The 15,255-nt window shown below is 41.2% G+C and overlaps 1 protein-coding gene and 1 long non-coding RNA gene across 6 annotated transcripts in view; one reads left to right on the top strand and one right to left on the bottom strand.

Moving 5' to 3' along the window:
* Positions 1 to 889: 889 nt before the first annotated feature.
* Positions 890 to 15,255, top strand: part of BLVRA (biliverdin reductase A) — a 31,959-nt gene continuing 17,593 nt past the window's right edge. The window contains exons 1-2 of one of the 5 annotated variants that reach the window (XM_058832266.1): positions 901 to 1,042; positions 14,041 to 14,106. Coding sequence is in view for 3 of the 5 variants with exons in the window: in XM_058832262.1 (XP_058688245.1) it covers positions 11,960 to 11,965; positions 14,041 to 14,136 (102 nt within the window). In the remaining 2 variants the exon portion in view is untranslated. Of the gene's footprint in view, positions 1,043 to 11,838; positions 11,966 to 14,040; positions 14,137 to 15,255 lie in introns of those variants that run through there. The other 4 variants (XM_058832263.1, XM_058832262.1, XM_058832265.1 and 1 more) reach the window with 4 other exon arrangements.
* On the bottom strand, positions 9,018 to 11,780 carry LOC131576026 (uncharacterized). The gene is made up of 3 exons (XR_009276902.1): positions 11,700 to 11,780; positions 11,422 to 11,535; positions 9,018 to 9,368 (listed from the first exon to the last, which is right to left on the bottom strand). It is a non-coding gene; the product is annotated as an uncharacterized LOC131576026 (long non-coding RNA).

The raw sequence follows: 15,255 nt of genomic DNA, 5'->3' as shown, positions 1-15,255 counted from the left end.
GGTCTGCAATGCCAATTCACACACAGAGGAGAGGAATCAATATTTCTTTGTTCTAGTTTGTGCAAAGTAAGGAGCTAGGTAGTAACCCACAAAACACTAGCTCCCTAATCATCAACTTCTTACATTATTTATACGTTTTAGCAAACAAAAATATCAGGATTCGTTGGCTACAATTTGCACAGTTCTATCACTAATTAGTGTTATATCTTCTTAGCTCAGTTTGGTCAGAGCATGGTGCTGGTAACACCAGGGTTTTAGGCTCAATCCCCATATGGGTCATTCACCTCAGAATTGGACCTCTTGATCTTTGTGGGTCCCTTCCAACTCTGGATGTTCTGTAATTCTAATGGTTAACTGATTCTCTCACTTATGTTAATTACTCCACATGTTCAGTCTCCTCCTCCTCTTGAGTCGGTGGGTTTCTAGACGTCCTGGGCTGTGACTCAGTGTTTTCACTCTCTCCCTGCCAAAATCACCTTTCACCCAGCTGGCACTTTAGACTGATGCCCCTGTGTTTTCCTCCTTCTGGCCCTATCTTGGGCGTTCTGCCAAGCATCCTTGTGGTCTGTAAATTCAGCATTCTATTGTGACTGATTTCAACACATATATAATCCTAAATTCCTTTATTTCCTATTCTTTCTCAACCGCTGCAGCTACTGAGGCATATTAAGCGTACAGTGTTTATTGATAGATAGTTTATCACTTTGGAAACCCCTACATGAGCGGGGGACCACTGCGCCTAACCGGGGGAGGTTCTTTCCCAGGTCCCCAATTAGGTGCCAGCCCCTTGCTAACCACGTGCAGTGTCCGGCTTTTTCCTGGGAGAAAGCTCCCAGCCCCTTCGCCTGCAGCAGCCGCCCCTGGCTTCAGCCCGCCCCTGCAGCGCCTTATTGGATTCCCGGCCGAGGGGGTGTTGCCGCCGCCACAGCGATCGGCCGTGCGGGCGCGGATATGCCTGAGCCGCGGAGCGTTGTATAAGAAGGAGCTGCAGGGAGGGAAGAGAATTAAACAGGACCACGTTTCTCCTCTGTGAGCTGAAGAGGTTAGTGGCTATTATTTAATCCCGGCTAGCTGTAATTAGGATTCGGAAGCAGGGCTTTCGTTTCCTGTTCCTCGCCTCCCCGGGATTGCTCGTCAGCGGCGTTTCCCCCTCGGTTGTGGAGGATTGGGGGAGTCCTGCAAGTCACGTTGTCCTAGCTGCTCCAAAGACACCCTCCGCACCAAAGGGCACGGACCAGCACTTGGGGAGGGGGTAGCAGAGAGAAAGGAAAAAAGGGAAAAGCTCTTTGTTCGGAATAATCTCCAGGTTGCAGTGAAGCAGAGTACTAGCCTGTAGGTGATACGGAAGTAGCCAGGTAGCATCTTCGAGTGGCCAGGGCACTGCGTGGTGAGAGTGTGAGAGGTCATGTAAAACCTTTCCTACAAACTGGACTTCTTCTTAGAAGTGCTGAGCTTCCTTCCGATCCTGTGAAAATCCATGTTCACTGTTAAATATTTGATGCTCCCTTCTGAAACATCAGACCACCAAGCAGGCTGTACCTCAGTTTACCCATGTGTAGACTGAAAATGAGAATATTTTCCTTTTGTAATGGGACGTGGTGGGGCCTTATTTCAGACAGCTTTTGTTGGGAGAAAGGTGATTCTTACGTTCTCAGATATGGTACAGAATCCATGCATAAACCACATTAACAATTAATTTATGTTCTGTCACAGCTATCACTTATCTCTAGGTAAAAGAAAAGAAAAAAAATGCATCAAGGCTCAATCTACACACAGTGAAAAGACAAGCTCAGCCTTTATGTAACTCCTGGCATCCTGCTGAACTTTTGTGTTGGAGCTTGTTAAAAAACCCCAACCAACCAGTGTTAATTAGGGCAACAGTTTAATTAACTGATATTGTGTGAAACCATTTTTTTCCAATTCCTTGCATTGACTTGCCAAGTTAATTTTTGTGGAATAAAGATAGTCTTTCAGCTGTTGGGTCTATGGTTACAGATGTGAACACAGAATGACATTGTGCCAAGGATCAATAACATAGTGTCTGAACATCTTTCTGTCATTTTTGTCAATAAATGAGAAAATGGAGACAAGTGTGTTTCAATAATGTAAATCCAACTTGAAGTTTAATCTTCGTAATATAAAAGCAATGAGTTAATATTTTATTTTCAGCATATATAAGAAAGCCTTAGTTAGTCTTACTAAAAACTGTCACAAGCAGTGCATAGCACTTAGAGAATAAATATGAATAATGACATTCTAATCAAATGTTATCAAATAATAAGAATTGATAGTAAAATACTTGAAGATTTCTTACTGTTTCATCAGGAAACTTCCCTTATTTTGGAGTGCTGATTTTTTGGGTTCTTTTTATTGGGTTTACATCCTCATGGTCAAGAACCATTTTTTCACATACAAATCTCTCAGTGTCTGCCAAGAGTGAGCTGAGTTACTGTTTGTGAAGAGCAGCAGTTTCATTCAGTGAAGCATGGTTTGTGTTCTTCTGAAAAGACTGGCAGTGGTTATTTTGTCGAGCTCAAAAGGAGACTCAATCTCTGTAGCTTTGAACTTCTTATTCTTTGTGTCCTCATTGTTTTCTCCAGTTGTGCTAACTGGATGTTCTAACACCCATTCCTCACCCTGCAAACCCACTGAGCCACAAAGACCATCGCATTCAGCTCTAAGCAACTTTATTTTAAATGTCAAAGGGCAGGCTTGGCTTTTTTTTTGTCATGAAGAATATCTGCTGAATTCACAGACTTTGAAATCTAAGCTCAGCAAATGAGAACACGATCACTTTGCTCTCTGCACGAAAAATTAACTGGCCTTGTCAAAACAGGTAAAGAAAAATGGATAAATTAACTGTCCAGTTCTCAAATTAAAATGGGAATAGCTATCCATCTTACACTGTGGTGTCAGGACTTCAGTAAAATGAAGGTCTAGAACACACACTGGCATTTTTGCTTTTTAATGATGACTCTAAAGTCACCCGAGTTTCATCCATCTTGTAGAGGGAGTATTGTACTCTATGTTGTGGAGATTAATTGTAGGAAGCTTCAGAGATGTTTGCCATTATTGCTACTGTGGTCCATTGAAGCTCTCTCTCTGCACCATCATCCTTGGCTAGATAAGCAGAGTCAGGCAACAGGAAATTAAACACAGTTGGGAAGAAGTGGAGAAACTAACAGAGTTTGGATGGATGTGGTACTGGGAGAATAATGCCCTGAGGAAGGAGTTCTGTGTGTTACACAGCAACATCAATGTATGCAGAATATCAAGTTGTGGATACCTTTCACCTCAAATTTTCAGGCAACCATAGATCGTTCTGAAACTTGCAGGTAGTACTCAGTGTGTTAAAAGAACTTACATTATGCTCAGTGCACCTTATTAAGTGAGGCATTAAAAAGGTTCCTTCACTGAGTGGGGAAGCAATGGGGCTGAGGAAAGAAAAACAGTCTAAAAGCCAAGGCACTCTTGCAGTTTAATCTTGTAGTAAAAAAAACCAACAACCCAAATTAACAAAACCCCACTCTGGATATATCCATGCTGTGTTGTAACTTAGCAGAACAAAGGTTGCTGAGGAGCTGTCTTACGCCTCTGGAGCTAGCCTTGAAGCTTGGCAAATATTCTCATGCCTGTAATGCCAGTGTGGGACTTAATCTTAAAACTGTATAAAATAACTACAACTGTAATAAGATAAATATACATTTGACTTTTTTTCTCTCTACTCTCTAAGCAAAAGGAGCTTTGGCTGCTTGTCTAACTGAACTTAAGTGTTTCTTAGACTGTTTGCAACTCAGACAGAGATCTACTGTGCTAATTAGAAAACATTGCAGAAAACCCACCTGACTAGGAAAGATAATGAAATGCATTTGCTAATCGTGTTCCTCCAGATGAGTACAACCCACCACTTTAACAACATGAGTTGAACAATTAGCATTAAATAAGTGTTTTTGTTTTTTTTCCCTCAGCGTAGTTTTATTAACCAGTTAAACGGAGCCTGTTCATGGCAGCTAATGTTGCTGTTATAGTAACTAACCTAAATGCTAAATTAAAGGCTGCACAATACTGGCTAATGAAATAAGAAGTTCTCATGGCTCAAGTAATTATACTGCATTTATTAGCTTTCCCTCTCAGTGAAATGTGTAGGCACAAAGGCATCTTTATCATCTAGTCATTACCTCTGTTCTGTGAATGAGAGGAAAGAAAAGCTGCCAGAAAGAACATGGATTATTGAATAGTCCCCAAATAACAGAAAGGAAGAAGTAGTACAGGATGTGAGGGGTAAGTTGAAACCACAGTTATTCTAGTTAAAATGTCATGGATGTTTCTTTGCTATGCTACAAGTGATAAAGCTTTGTGACCCTTTCTGTTGCAAGGGGAAGCAGCCCTTAGTCAGTATTTACTGTCTTTTGCAGGCTCTGACATGGATTAGCAACAGACTGGTTAGTCTGTTATTTGGTGATGAACATAGAGATCTCAGTGGCTTGCTTGTACTTGTCTTTGGAATAATTAGCTGATTTTTCTCAGACACAGCACAATTGTGTGCAGCTGGAAGTGGGATCAGCATGTTGGTAGAGATCTCTCTGTGCTTAGTGTTTGGTCTTGGTGACAGAAGATACAAATGTATGAAGGACTGAGGTGGGTGGTGGTTTGTTTATTTGTTTTGGTTTTGTTGTTGCCATTAAACAGATTTATAACATTTGAATGGAGACGGAAAATTAATTCCTGGCTTCTGACTTCCTCTAAAGCTTTGATTCTTTAGTGGCAAAAATCTGTGAAGAACTCAGATACTCAGATAATTGGAACATGGATAAAGAGGAATTCTATACTATTGATAATTCACTGTTAAGTGATGAGGCTATAAACCAGAGTGGTACACTTCTGGCATTGGTGGTCATCATGGGCTTTGTCTACTTTCATTCTTGTTCAGTGGAAGACGGAGGTAGGCCTGTTTTTGGCAAGTATGGAGGACTTGGATTTGCAGTCCTGGAGTGCAGTGTCTGTTAAAAACAGTCCCAAGGTGTCTGAGATGTCTCAGGTGGGTCATCCAGAAGTCAGGACAACCAATCCCAGCAGTTATTTAAAAAGTTTGCCCTAGGAAATGTGTTTTTCATTTGGAATTTTTTTCTTTAAAGTCTATTTTACATTTACTTACTTTCTTAGAGATGTGAAATAGCTACCCATGCATTTAGCCCAATATTTGCAAATTAAGATGTACTGCCTGTTCTTACATGCCTGGCATCTGAAATGAGACCTTAAGGCTGAGGGCTCTTGAATAAATATTTTCAAAATAAATAGGTCATTTGCCTGACTCTCCTTACTGTTTAAAAATAATAGTATTCTGCCGTGTGTTTCCAACCCAGTCCTTCTTGGAATAGCCTGACCTAGTAATATTCACAATATAGATACAATGAAGACATAGCAAAAGAATCACAAAAATAGCCATGTTTTATGATAACATAAACAGGGCTTAAAGTGGCTGATCCTTTGTTTTAGGGTGATAAGAGCTTCCTTTCTCCTTTTGCCCTGCAAGCAGGGAATGTGGCCATGTAATTCTCTGGCTGCTCCGAGCCCAGTTTTTCTGATAAGTCTTCATCAGAAAGGATACTGCTTTCAAGAACATGGCTTCAGTTCTGTGGTATCTTTGAAGAATGCTGGATTTTGCACCAGGGATATGCATAAGGCACTTTTTTTTTTTTTTTTTTTTTTTTTTTTTTGGTGTGTGTTCATGTATTCAGGCAGAGAGAGCGCCTTTCAGAAGCAACTGCTGCTGGTCTGCTGCATGTTACCCACCCCTGTTGCTTGGGATGGCCAGACCTTCCCACCATCAAATGGCCTGTAATATCAGAAACAAAATTTTCCTGTCTTTAAACACAGGAGGGAAAGTCCTCCTATCCTAGGTGCTCTTAAGTTATCAACTCCTAAGGAAGCATGAAGCTGTGAAAAAACAAAATTTCTTTTGGTTAAATGACTACTAAATGAGATGTCAACTCTTCATCTGTTGCCCATGGGATGTCATACAGCCGTACTGACAGATGGCCTTTTTCATCAAGAGAATCATGATGAGCAGGAAGAGCTGATGCAGTTGCCAAGTCACTCTCCATCATATTTGAAAAGTCATGGCAATCAGGTGAAGCCCCAGTGACTGGAAAAAGGACAACATCACACTTATAGCGGAGGAGGGGGGCGGGTTGGACTAGATGGTCTTTAGAGGTTCCTTTCAACCCAAACCATTCTGCTGTTTTAAGAAAAAGAAGTGCAAAGTACATTCCTTTACTGCATGCTCATTATTGTTATTTTTAATATCCAGCTCCTACATGATCTCATTTTCGCTTATAGCCTATCTGGAATAAACTTTCCTATTCCAGACTGCAGAACAAACCCATCAGGAGGAAAAGCCATCCAGTCTTATAGCAAGTGTAGTCAAATGGCTTGTGATCTCTAAGTTCGTGATCTCAAGCTGTTGTTTGGCCACAGTATTACATTCTTTGTCCAACTCAGTTTGATTCTAAACAAAACCAGAGGATCTGATGACGGATTGTTGCAGACAGTTGTCATTCACATTTTCTGAGCTCCTGAGGTTCCGCTTCTGCTGTTATGTACTCAAGTCTGACCATGGGAGGGAAGAACAGAGATTTAATATCTAAGATGGTGTAAGAGACGGTCCGAAGTTTACCTCATTTGCCTCACAACTGTCGCAAGAACAGAGACTGAGACCGTGGAGACCCCAAGGGACTTCATACAGGGGTTCTGGCCTGGTTGAGGCGGATGCTGGCTAAGTGATTGTTTGCAGGAGTGCTTGCTGTACTGCCACGGTACACTGCTGCTGAGCAGGAACTTGTAAGGAGTGGCCTGTTCTGTGCCTTACACCTGTTTCCCAGAGCAACAGGTCTTATCACAATGGCCTGTGAATCTCCCCACCTCCTGGCCAAGTGCCCCTCGCTTTGAAACAGACTATAGAAGTGACTTTTCTAAGTCACTTTCTTTGAGAGAGATCTCTCCACGGAAGAAGACAACACTGGCGACCCCATCTCGTCCATTGGTAGCTATAACCTCCCCCTTTTTCTCTCCTTACTTTGCCTCTTTATCTCCCTCTCTCTCTCTCTCTCTTTCTCTCCCTCTCATCCATCACATAACCCGTGCTGTTGGCACTAAAATAAAGATGCATTATTGCTGTTGTGGTTTAAACTGAAATTCCTTTGTGTCCTTTTTGCACTCTGAGATCAAGTGAACCTCTCATGACTCCCTCTTGTGTTAGCCGATTGTGACAGATGGGCATCTATAAAACAGTGACAACTTACAGGTGCCCACCAGTAATGTTTGTGTTTATCATATTAATGTAAGGTGCCTTGTGTTTTCCATTTATAATGATAAATTAATTTTATGTTTAGAACTGGTTTTGTGGAGGGGCTACAGTCATGCCTGAGATGTGGATGGCTTAAATAATATTAAGCTTACTGTCTTCTTTCCCAGAACCTCAAAATGCTCTCTTGAGTTTAGTTAGCAGAAGGTAAGGAGAGAAGAAGGGATTTAGACAGACATTTTAAAAAGGAGCAAGGCTGAATAAAGTAATGAACAGGGTTGCTGTGACATTTTATAATTGTGTTTATGTTACTATTGGTGGCACAGGATGGTGGTAGCTCAGTAAAAACACTCTCTTCAGAACTCAGTGCCCTCTTTGGCTGTTTAAAGGAATGGTGCAGTTAAGGACATGAACTTGAGGTGGGGACAAAGCTCTTCTCTTACAAGAGTAACTGTTAAATCATTTCACCAAAATATTGCAGAAAAAATGAGATGGGTACAATCCAGTAAAATCAGGGGAAAGGAGGGAAATGCTTGCATTATGTTTCAAATGGAAGTATTCATTTCTGGAAATCTACTTCCATGACCAGGTAATTTTCTGCCTCTTTTAAAAGACATACTTCCCTCTTCCAGTGCCCAGATTATTGTCTGCTCCTGAACCTTCTCAATAGCTGTTCTAGTTATTTCAAAATTAGGTGCATGTGCAGACCCTGCCTGTGACAGGATATTATCCATTTGTTCAGCTACAGTTATAAATTAAGTAGTAGTCCCACTGATTTGGCAGAGGAAAGAAGGGTGATACTGGGTTCTCTTATCCCAGTCACGTGGCCATGCTGGTTCTGAGTAAGTTGTGCATTTAAAATACTCTTCTGAACAGGCAGTCAGCTTCACTAAAACCTTCAAGCTCACATCTTTGAAGGCAGACTGTAAGGAAATTTGTGAGTCACTCAGGAGTGGGGTGGAGCTTTCTTCATTGTTGAGTGGCTGATTATAAGAGGCCTCTATAGGACAGGAGGACGCTGGGCTGTATTAGGGACTGGCTGGGTGGCCAGGCCAAGAGAGTGGTGGTGAACAGTGCTGCATCCAGCTGGGGGCCAGTCACCAGTGGTGTCCCTCAGAGGTCTGTGCTGGGTCCAGTCCTGTTCAATATCTTTATTGATTACATGGATGAAGGTATTGAGTCTTTCATTAGTAAATTTGTGGATGACACTAAGTTGGGAGCGTGTGTCGATCTGTTGGAACGTAGGAGGGCTCTGCAGAGAGACCTGGAATGGCTGGATGGATGGGCAGAGTTCAGAGGGATGAAGTTTAATAAGTCCAAGTGCTGGGTCCTGCATTTTGGCCATTTAACCCCCTGCAGCACTGCAGGCTGGGGATGGTGTGGCTGGACAGTGCCCAGGAGGAAAGGGACCTGGGGGTACTGGTGACAGCTGGCTGGACATGAGCCAGCAGTGTGCCCTGGTGGCCAAGAAGGCCAGTGGCCCCTGGCCTGTACCAGGAATAGTGTGGCCAGCAGGAGCGGGGAGGTCATTCTTCCCCTGCACTTGGCACTGGTGAGGCCACACCTGGAGTGCTGTGTCCAGTTCTGGGCCCTCAGTTCAGGAAGGACCTTGAGATGCTTGAGCACGTCCAGAGGAGGCAACGAGGCTGGTGAGAGGCTTGGAACACAAGTCTTGTGAGGAATGGCTGAGGGAGTTGGGGTTGTTTAGCCTGGAGAAACAGAGACTCAGAGGTGACCTTAGCCCCTCTCTACAACTGCCTGAAAGATGGCTGTAGTCAGGTTGGGGTTGGTCTCTTTTTCCAGGCAGCAACTGACGGAACAAGAGGGCACAGTCTTAAGCTGTGCCAAGGGACCTTTAGGTTGGACGTTAGGAAAAAGTTCTTCACAGGAAGAGTGATAAAATACTGGAATGCTTTGTCCTGGGAGGTGATGGAGTCACCATCCCTGGATGTGTTTAAAAAAAGACTGGATATGGCACTTGGTGCCATGGTTTAGTTGAGGTATTAGGGCATTGGTTGGACTTGATGATCTTGAAGGTCTCTTCCAACCTTGTCATTCTGAGATTCTGTGAAATAAAGAAGGCAGGGGTGGTGTTTATTGCCCAATTATAGGTATTTTTACATAGATTTTTGGAGAGGGTCTTTGAAGTTGCCAGCAGCTTCACTGGTCCTAAACCAATGAGATTTAACAAAGTATGTAGAAGCTATGATGCTGTTAATATCCTGGCACAATCCATCCTGTACCCTTCTCCAGCTAGTGGCACCATGTGAACTAAAACATCAAGTCGGTTTATAAATTTTCATGAGTTTTGTATTCATTACATATTCATGTTCATGAGCTGAAATATATGTTCATCTTTCTTTAGACATGTTTTAAATACAGGTAGTTTTTGAGTGTCTTTAGCCAAGTAGAATCTTCCACTTTGACTGAAGTTCGACCAGTTTGATGACAGTTTTTTGGGGTCCTTTTGGAGACTTCATGCAACAATAAATCTAGTGATGGTGAATCTGTAAAGACGCAGACAGTTGTAAATAGGAACCAATTTATAGGTCATTCTTTTGCTCATTTATTAACCCTGAGCATGAGCCTGAGTATGTCAGGTTCTACCTTGGCATGCTTGAAGGTTCAGGTTTTGGCATGCTCCGAGTGGTACAGTCAAATCAAAACTAGTGGTATTTCAGCCATCTTTTTGGCATATAAAACTACGTCTCTTCTTGCAGGAATCACAGTGTTTGATGTGGATAAACCTAGGAACTGGGAGATGCGAGGTTTGCTTTTGCAGTGTATTCAGTTATACACAAATAAAGCACTGTTCTTCCTAAAACACTTTATGGAACTTCATGGAACCTAATGTGCAGTTGCAGTACTGTGGGAAATACGCTTTTAGAGGTTTTCTGTAACCTTCTTAATGTTGGGTTTTTTTTACTGTTTTATCAGGTTTTAGGTAAGATGCCAAATACCCCCTCTAGTGGCTGATACCTCAGAAAAGGTGTTTGCTTTCTTAGGACAATTTTAACACATGAGTAGCTACTTGACTTCTAAAGCACATTGAATTGCAGACTAACTCTTCATGAGAGAGAGGCTGGCCTTTGTGATTTTTGAGTGTTGTGGTGCCCATTAAGATGAAAAATACTGAGCTCTAAAGTTAGCAGGGAGTAACTGTAATTGTTACTCTTCATTCAAAACTTTCTGGTTCTCCCTGCTCTCAAGCAATTTATGACATTTATAGACTTCCAAAAGGTAATGGAGAGGAACCATTGCATTTTTCAGGCCCTACTGAGTGGTAGACTGATAAAATGACAGGGGGTAGGGCATAATTTTTAAGATTACAACATTATGCAAAAGTTTATCTACTTCCTAAGCTATCTTAATGTAATTATTAATGAAAAAAAAATTATATCACCCTCAATTTATTTTAGAAGGGTGAAGACTTCTTTTTTTTCCCTGGGTTAAGGGATGAGAAAGTCAGCTAAAGAAAGTACACTCGTCTGACTAGCTAAATTCTGTGTGTACATTGTTTTCTTTGAAGAGAGTATGAGGCAGGCCTTCAGTGTTACGAGTTGCTGTCATGCTAGCAATGCAGGCAGAGGGTTTCATCAGCCATGGTAAGCGGTATCTTTATAGTGACTGCAGTGTGTAGTAGGAGTGCTTTTTTCGTTTGGGGAATTCTCAGAATAGGTCAGCCTGTTGGAGATCTGGGATGCAGTGACCTTTAGTGGACCGGAAGATAGGTATCATCTATTGGGTTGAGTCCATAAGGATATTAAAAGAACATACTTGTAGCTGGATATGTGTTTTGTTCTTGAGCATACTAATATTACAGTCAACAGCAAGTGCTCTTCTTTCTTAATGGGCTTGTAGGAGTATTCTCATTGAGATTTACTCAAGATTAAAGCTAGGCAAGCATATAATTCCTTTTAGGTTTTGGGTTTCAGATTAATTTAACAACAAGAGAAGGAAAAGAAGAAACTTACTGTTTTGTTTATTGTAGGGCATTGTTTTATATAGATATTTCAGTGCAAACTTTAGTTATATTTTCTAGATGTCTGATCTGTATGGGATTTCCTGTAGTGAAGAAGAAAGGTTGTAATAATACCTACTTCTTACATTGCACTTACTGTCAGTAGGTCTGAGAGTGCTTTACAGAAGAGGGAGGTTTCCACTCTTCTGGAACTGGGACTGATAGGGAAAAGGGGGCGTGATTTTCTTGCCTTGGGTCAACTAGTGAACTTCTGTGAGAAAGTAAGAATACAGCCTAGAAATACAGCTGTCCTGCTTCTGCCCAGCCCAGCTCTTTATTCTTTAGGCCCTCTGAAGAAGAGTTTGTAGAAAGGACTGCAGTAACTGGCAGAAAAATGCAAAGGCAGATATAGTAATTGAGAAAATATTTCAGAACCTTTTTCTGTAATTGTTCATCACCACTTTCAGTCATGTTATTGCAAAAGGTTGAAAACCTCTTCTGAGTTTAACTGCAAAGATTTTAACTGCAAAGCACTTGTCAGTCTATCACATGAGGTGGAGAAGTAGGTGACACAGCAAAAACAAGACGAGCAGTGTAAGCGAGGGAAGGGAACGGGCTGAGATTCTTGGGCATGTCTCATGGGCTGTCCTGTCATCTACACCTCTTGTGATTAGCTCTGAGCAGTTTTCCCGGAAATGAAGGTATGGATAAGTAGCTCTCCAATTCGTTTTTTAAAAGAAACATGAAAAGCACTCAGTTTTAAGCAGTATAAGACTCAGAATGAAACAGCATTTCCTTTGTATGAAAGACATTAAGCATATGAAATGTTTTAAGCAGAGTCTCAGTAATTAGTGTTCAGACACTTAGCTGTGCAGAGTCTTTATGCTGGGGGCTTTATTGCTCTGTAGGGATGCTAGGGGATATGGTTCATGGTCCCCAGGGACTTGGCAGAGTTCAACCTCGTGATGTCTTTAGTGTTTATGCAGATGTTTAGTAAAAAATGTGGTGGAGGATGTTTCAGGGGTTTTTTTCCCTTTTTTGAGTTAGTACCATTTTTAGCTTTATTCAGGGTTATTTTCTTAGACACAGATTGGTAGTGTAGCAATACTGCTGTTTGGTCACCTGGAAAATTAGGATCTGTGAATCACTGATAGCTCCAAAACATAGCTTGTTCTTCTAAATTGACTTTACTCCGAAGTAATTGACTTGTTGCTTGTTAAATCCCTCTCCCTCTCCCTCTAGAACATAAAAGCGTGAAAGAAATTTTGGGGACATTTTGTGGCTCTCTTTGCTTTAGGCATATGCTAATTAGCCACATACAAGCAGCCTTTTGCTTAAAAAGTAGCAGTCATGAGGCTGCAGTTTTGTGCAATTGTTTATCTACCCATCAGAATTTTCACAAGACATGCTTTAATTCAGTCCAGAGCAGTTCCTGGAAGCTTATTAAAAGTAAGGGTTTAATTTTATTTTTTTTTTTTAAAGAGATATTTTTATAAAATAAAAACTGACGTCCTTCATGTCTGTCTCTAATTAATTTTTCAGGTGCCCCTAAGCAGGCTCAGTACTTTCTTGGATAGTTTCAAACTTAGCAGTGTAGGTATATTGAAGTGTAATTTGAGTTTCAAACTAAATTAGTCAGAGTGAAGATAAGTCCCAGAGATATGTAGAGAAGCTATTTTAAAAGTATTTTTCCTCTTCAGACTAGCAACCAAATTTGAATCACAAAGGGTGACTACAGGCAAGAGAACAGTACAAAATGGTCATTCTTAGCTATGCACATATATCACAGAACTTCTGTTTCAATCCTCCACAGTGTGGAATATATCACATATTTAAAACCAGATCTTCAGATTTTTTTCAGTACTTCTCATGGCTTTATATCACTTTTGTGAGATGATTTTGCTTCAAGTATGGAGTTGCAGGCTCTGGAAACTAGCCATGTGATGGGTGTCAGGACCACTGCAGACTCTAGGGTTAGCAGAACTGTGTTGAAACAAGTTTTCCTCCTGCTCAGGTATTAATGCTGGAGACAGCATATCTGTTACAACTGCAGTTCTTTATTATCAGCCATCTGCTGAATAAAGGTGCTTGTTTGGCAGCTTAACACAGCATCTGTCCATGTATCAATGTAACTATATCAACTTCAGCTTTGGCAGTCAGCTGGAAGATCGTAATTTAATTGGTAAAGCTGCATATAAAAGTAAAACAACGCAGGCGTATTGTTCAAGTGGCGTTTAAAAGCCATGAAGAAAACCCCTCTGGCTGTTTCCAAAGTACAGTGGTGCCAGTCAGGATGAGAGATTGTTTTCTGATGGCAAACCTCTATGACAGTTGGTGCCTTGAAGTTGTAACTCACTCAGCAGAGCCGGTGTGCCTGTCAGAAGGCTATGGCCTGGGTTGTGATAGCCAGAGATGGGTGGGAGGGAGGAAGAGGTGGTGGTGAGGGTAGGTATTTTAGTCTATAACAAACAGCTCTCAAGGAGGATGTGCATGGTTGCTCTATTACTTCTAGGTGCTGCTGTTTTCCTCTGAAATGTGAGGACTGTAAATGGTCTTGGCAGGTTTTTGAGAAAATTTCTGATTCTCATTTTATGTTCAATTAATGTTCTAAAAGTGAACACTATCACTAAAGTGATAGTGTTGGGAGTTACCTTTCTGACTGTCTTTTTCTTGAAGAAGACTACTTTTCTCTCTAGGTTGGAGTAAAAGCAGAGCAAAATTAATCCATCAAGCTAACTGAATTCAAACAATATTTTTTTTTGCCTTTTTATTTAAGATCTTCAGTTGGGAACCTGTGCAGGGTCTCCTTCCAGGCGATACTGCATCATATACAGAAGTTAAAGTGAGTAACTGGTTTCCTGCAGAAAATAAGGTATTCATGCCTTTGAATAGGCTGCTAAATTTTAAAATAACAACACTAACAGAATCCACTCTGTTCAGCTTATTCTTTCTACGCTCTGGGCAGATGTTTCATGCTAAGGGTAGACAATGAGAGCAAGATGTGGTGGAACAGGATATAGCATGTACAAACACCCTGAGTACAGCATCCACCAGGCCTCTGGGTATTTGAAATCAGAAAGTTAGGGCTGAGAGAAACCTCAGATTTTCAACTTGATGATTTTACAGTGACTGCTGTTATCTATTTGTTATTTCCCTGTTTCCCTTCTGTTGAGGAAGGTTCTGCAACCCTCATCTCAGGGCTCTGCTGCAGTAAGAGAGAAAATATTTTGTATGATGTCTAAACAACAAATCCATTTGAAGGAAGCTCTGGAAAACTTCCTCAGTCTGTTACCAAAAATCAGTAAAAATAAAAACTCCTTAATGCCAGTGTAGCATTAAGAAGCCAGAATCCCTTATTTGGCCAGAGGTATGAGGGGATATCTCCTCCAAAAATCATGCATGCTGAATAGAGAAAAGGTCTTTTTTATATACTATATTTTTCATACATATTCATTGATTTTCCCAGAATAAACATACATATGATAATAATTTCCCAGAAATCATTAACATATTTTACCTTCCCTTTACATATATGTTCTTTTGTTCTGGGGTCTCTCTGGTGCTCCCTGGTGGTTGGCGACCCCAAAGTCGTACCTGACTTTTTTATTTCAGAATGGGTATTATGCAATCCATAGGCCATTTTTTTTTAAAGAATAAGCATTGTGTTAACTCACCAGGTGCAGGCAGGTTTTCATCTGGCAACAAGTCCAGCCAGGTTTTTTTTTAGGTGAAAAGATCAGGCTGAATCCAACAGCCTGAAAGAGGCAAGACTTGCATAGCCCCGATCAATATTTGGGCTTAAAATGTATTCCCAGCACAAGCATGCACAGCACGCATACACACCTTGTATATGTGTATGCATGTGTACGTGTCCAGACACACAGATCACAGACAGAACATTCAAAGAAACACAGCACCAGCAGTCTCGACCTGCTCACCTCTCTGACTGAGCAGAGTAAAGGTCTGCTAGTAAGGGTGTGTATGTATGTTC

The sequence above is a fragment of the Poecile atricapillus genome, chromosome 2 (genome assembly GCF_030490865.1).
Source record: "Poecile atricapillus isolate bPoeAtr1 chromosome 2, bPoeAtr1.hap1, whole genome shotgun sequence".
Classification (NCBI taxonomy): domain Eukaryota; kingdom Metazoa; phylum Chordata; class Aves; order Passeriformes; family Paridae; genus Poecile; species Poecile atricapillus.
This window is presented reverse-complemented; position numbering and strand designations above follow the sequence as displayed.